Here is a 4675-nt window from a genome sequence, read left to right as displayed (position 1 = left end):
TCTTAGAATGCCATTTTATCTGGACTAATGTGAAATTAATTTAACTGCACAGAAAATTGTGGAGATGTGATAGTCTAAGTACAGGGTTGCTATTCACTGAGAGAGTGTACATCTGTGCTCAAGCTTAGTGACAACAAATTATCATCTGTATTAATCACACTATTACAATAAGAAAATTACATAGAAAAAATATATTAATTTCCAATAGAGTCATTTTCGTGAGCGACAGTAAACACTGGAACAAAAGCATTAAGTTGTTATATAACTCTAATTTGTCATTAATTTTGTAAATTTCTTATAACTTTCAGTTGATACAGTCATAATGTATAGCATTAGGAATATTTATTATTTAGAATTAGAGCTCTTCAGATTTCTGCTGGGGAAAATTGGTGAGAAGAAAAACAGACAACCACACGTCAGGGCTAAAGCTTCTGAGCGGTATACATTAATCTTGACTTGAGCCACACGCTCTGGGTTTGTCCCCAGAAATCAGACCACAAGTTTCCACTCATATGATTTCAGAAAAAGTTTGGTATTCATTTATTTAACTGAGAATAATAACAAAAGAAAACAACAAAATAGCCTAAATAAATATATAATTGACATCTATACTAAGTAATAACTATGATTAATACATTTTTAAAACCTCTTTAATTTAATTTAATTTAACAATACTACATTATGCTTTGTCGACACTGGAAAAAAACACATGCCAAATACTCTTCAAAGTAAAATTATTCTGGGAATGTCTTTTTAATCTTTAATTATAAAAAAGCTAATAATAAATAGATGCAAAATAGAAGCATGTTATTGTGTTGCAAAGAAACTTTTAAAAATATATATTTAGACTGAAGTGTAGGCCTACATGAACTACTACTCTATTAAGCAGCATATGATGTTTGATCATGACCTATCAATGAAAGTTGTTAATAAAGCATCAATCTATTAACATTAACGTCTTTGTTTGTAGTCTGTCTGTACAATTCTCATCCTCCCTATAAGTCAAATACTCTCACACACGGTCGTCGAAGACACGCTTTTACTTCTGGTCAGCTTGAAAACTGTGTAGCTCCTTGGTTCCGAAGCAAATCTCCTGGACGAGCCAGAGTTGCGCGGCTGGGTTTTAGACGCCGAATTTCTAATCGAAGATTTACTGGACAGACTCAAGACCGATGACATCTTCTCTCTGTAGCTTTCTCTGAACCTCTTGGCCGATCTGTACAAGTTTCCAACAAAGCAGTAGCAGAGGGGATTGAGGGACGAGTTGGTGAGACCCAGCCATTGCGCAAAGGGTCTGCTCTGGAGAATCCAACGATGCTCGATATTGCTCATCTCGTCGTTTCGATCAGGAGAGCTGGCGATGTTGGCATCGATCCAGATGTCCACGGTGTAAAGAGGCAGCCAGGAGAAAGTGAAGAGCAGCACGAGCGCGAAGACCATTTTGGCGATCCTCTTGCGCGTTTTCAGGCGCGATGTCGAAGAGGTCAGCGCGAGCTGGTTGGGATCTGATATTGATGCCGTGCCTCCTCTACTCAGTTTCCAACCGGTCAGGAAGCAAATAATTAAATTAAAGACCACCGGGAATCCATACAACGCGCAGAAGAGTAAAAAGTTGTAACCCTGGCGCAGTTTGACTTTAGACCAGCTTTCCACGCACACGGTCACCGTATGCAGCTCGTCTAGAAGGGACAGCGTCTTAGTTGTGTTCATGAAAAATAACGGCAGACATAACGCCGAGGACACGAGCCACACCACAGCTATCATGCATATCATTCTGCTGGCCGTGAAGAAAGCCCTGGCGTGCAGAGGACTGTGGACGCTGTAGTATCTGTTCAGACTGATCACGGCCAGACTCAGGACACTCGCAGAGACGGACACCGCCTGAACGAACGGCACAGCTCGACACAGAAAGTCTCCAAACACCCAGGCGTTATACACCTGGTGTCCCAAGTTAACCGGCATGCAGACACACACCACCATCATGTCGCACACCGCCAGGTTGACCAGGAGTCTCCTGGTGGCTGAAGCTCCAGATAAACGATGCCTCCGGCGCGTCAGGACCCACAGAGCCATGATATTCCCCACCAGTCCGGTCACGAAAGAGATCACGTACATCACCATTAAAACTATAGTGTCCGGTTCATGACCCGCGAACAGAAAGTCGATGGAGAAAGGCGTCAAATCACGCCTGGTCCAGTTCTTCTGAAGATGCTCCCAAAGAGAAAAGTTGTTTGGGAAGAAGCGTCCGAATGTGCTGTAAATGCTCGAGGTGTTCATGTTTCCTCTGTGTGCCATTTCATCTGACCATCCGCTTTTTGAGGATCTCCATAACGCCCCCACCCTCAGGAATATCAGGAATATCTATCCATAATCAATAGCCACTTAAATATACTTTTTGCATACACACACATACACACACACACATTTATATATATTCTAATATATTCATAAATATTTATCAAATATTTTTTTTATAAATGTAAAAATAATTTATTTTAAAATATATAGTTTTTAAATATGCACAGAATATTTCCGGAAAGATAATTATATATACTTAGCTTTGTATAAATACAATTAAAGTAATTTAAATGTCCTCGTTTAGTAAATGCGTGTATGTGTGTGTGAGTGTGTACTGCTCCATACCTCCATTAAAGGCAAACAGACACTACACAGGAAGAGTTATGGACACATGCATGCATACACATACTCTCTCTCTCTCTTTCTCTCTCTCTCTCTCTCTCTCTCTCTCTCTAACACACACACACACACACACTAAACGTCCTCTTTCTCTTTGCACATGTAGTCCCCCAGATGTCATCCATCCACATTGATTCATATATATATATATATATATATATATATATATATATATATATATATATATATATATATATATATATATATTAACAAACTTAAATCAGCTGTCTTTAAATCAATTATGCTAAGCAGTTAGTGGTGGCATCTAAAGTAAAGGGCTTTGTTATTGACTAAATTAACTGTTTATAGGGCTGAATCAAAATTAGATCATAAAATCAGTCCAGTCAGCTGCTTGTTTTGCCTTTTTGCAGTAGTTTTGCAGATATGATATTTCCAGCTCATTTTAAAAAGCTACTTATAAAATATGTAAACATAATAAAATTAATAGTTTCATGTATAAAACCTGATTGCATTAGTCATGTTCGAAGCCATCGCTATAAACAGCCCCAGATGGAGGCTAATGAGCTACATCTTTTGGCAAAGGAATCGTTCATTATGAATAAACATAATTATCTATTGAACATTTCTGTCTTTTGTCATATCGCTGTTACCACCATTTGTAAAAGCAATTAGCCACTTGGTGCCATATTACGGTCATTATAATGTTACATTTGATATGTTATGAATTAAAAAAATCATAAATATACCTTAACACCTCAAAACTATAACACACAGTGTTCCAATCCACCAAGTAGCACTGATGAACAGACTTACATAACAGGCCTGCTGTCAAAGTGTTTTAACTCGCTCATTCACATCATGCTGACATGTCAGCTCCAACCTACAGCATGACTAATAAGAAAACTAATAATGATTTGCTCATCATATCAGACACTAGAAGAACATTGCTCGAGTAAGGTCGATAGGAAGGCAAATGATGTGATTTGAACGTCACTGTCTTGCAAGCACATTTATTTGACAATATTCATTACTGACGCAACAAATAGCCCATGTTTGTAACTTTACTTGCATCACAAAGCTATGCCTGATCTAAATGCCCTACAGCGTTGCAGTTTGTCCCCCACTCAATAAGCTCATTGGATTTTTATGGTCACAGAGATTATTTTTCTTGGATGTTTCAATTGCTGTCTTATTGTGTTCTGCTGTTATTATTATAAAACTGTCAACTGCTTGAGGATTAGTGTTTTTATCACTGCTAAATGACTTCTTTAAACTTGTCTAATGCAGTTTCCTGCATTTTCCTGTCAATAACAGTTATTGAATGTTATTAAAAGCAGCATTCACTGCAGCAACGTGAGGGACTAAGGTAAAATCTTATGAAAAGATTTTAATTGTGCTCTGTAAGAAAAAAAAATGGAGAAGGTACTAGTAATCTGCTCCAAAGATATTTTTCCATTTTCAAAACACAAGTGAAATGGCTGTATTATGCAGGGTTTTTACAGAAATTTCTGTGAGTGCAATTTTTTCAAGTTTTTAAGTTTCAATTTATTAACATTAATTAATTTTTTATTATGGTCATTTATAAACAGAAATACAGGTGCATCTCAGTAAATTAGAATGTCTTGGAAAAGTTCATTTATTTCACTAATTCAACTCAAATTGTGAAACTTGTGTATTAAATAAATTCAATGCACACAAACTGAAATAGTTTAAGTCTTTGGTTCTTTTAGTTGTGATGTGAATTTGGCTCACATTTAACAAAAACCACCAATTCACTATCTTTACAAATTAGAATACTTCATAAGACCAAAAAAAAACAAACAAAAAACATTTAGTGAATTGTTGGCCTTCTGGAAAGTATGTTCATTTAGTGTACATGTACTAATACTTGGTAGGGGCTCCTTTTGCATTAATTACTGCGTCAGTTTTAGCGTGGTATGGAGGTGATCAGTTTGTGGCACTGCTGAGGTGGTCTGGAAGCCCAGGTTTCTTTGACAGTGGCTTTCAGCTCATCTGT

The 4675-nt window shown here is 37.2% G+C and overlaps 1 protein-coding gene across 1 annotated transcript; it reads right to left on the bottom strand.

Annotated features, from left to right (window-relative positions):
- Nucleotides 1-703: 703 nt before the first annotated feature.
- Nucleotides 704-2295, bottom strand: LOC113112182 (QRFP-like peptide receptor). The gene has a single exon (XM_026277625.1). It carries the CDS (start codon nucleotides 2293-2295, stop codon nucleotides 1003-1005), a length of 1293 nt encoding a protein of 430 aa, XP_026133410.1. The 3' UTR covers nucleotides 704-1002.
- Nucleotides 2296-4675: the final 2380 nt, after the last annotated feature.

The sequence above is a fragment of the Carassius auratus genome, chromosome 12 (genome assembly GCF_003368295.1).
Source record: "Carassius auratus strain Wakin chromosome 12, ASM336829v1, whole genome shotgun sequence".
NCBI classification, from domain to species: Eukaryota; Metazoa; Chordata; class Actinopteri; order Cypriniformes; family Cyprinidae; genus Carassius; species Carassius auratus.
Note: the sequence above shows the minus strand (reverse complement) of the source record. Positions and strands in the feature narration are given on the sequence as shown.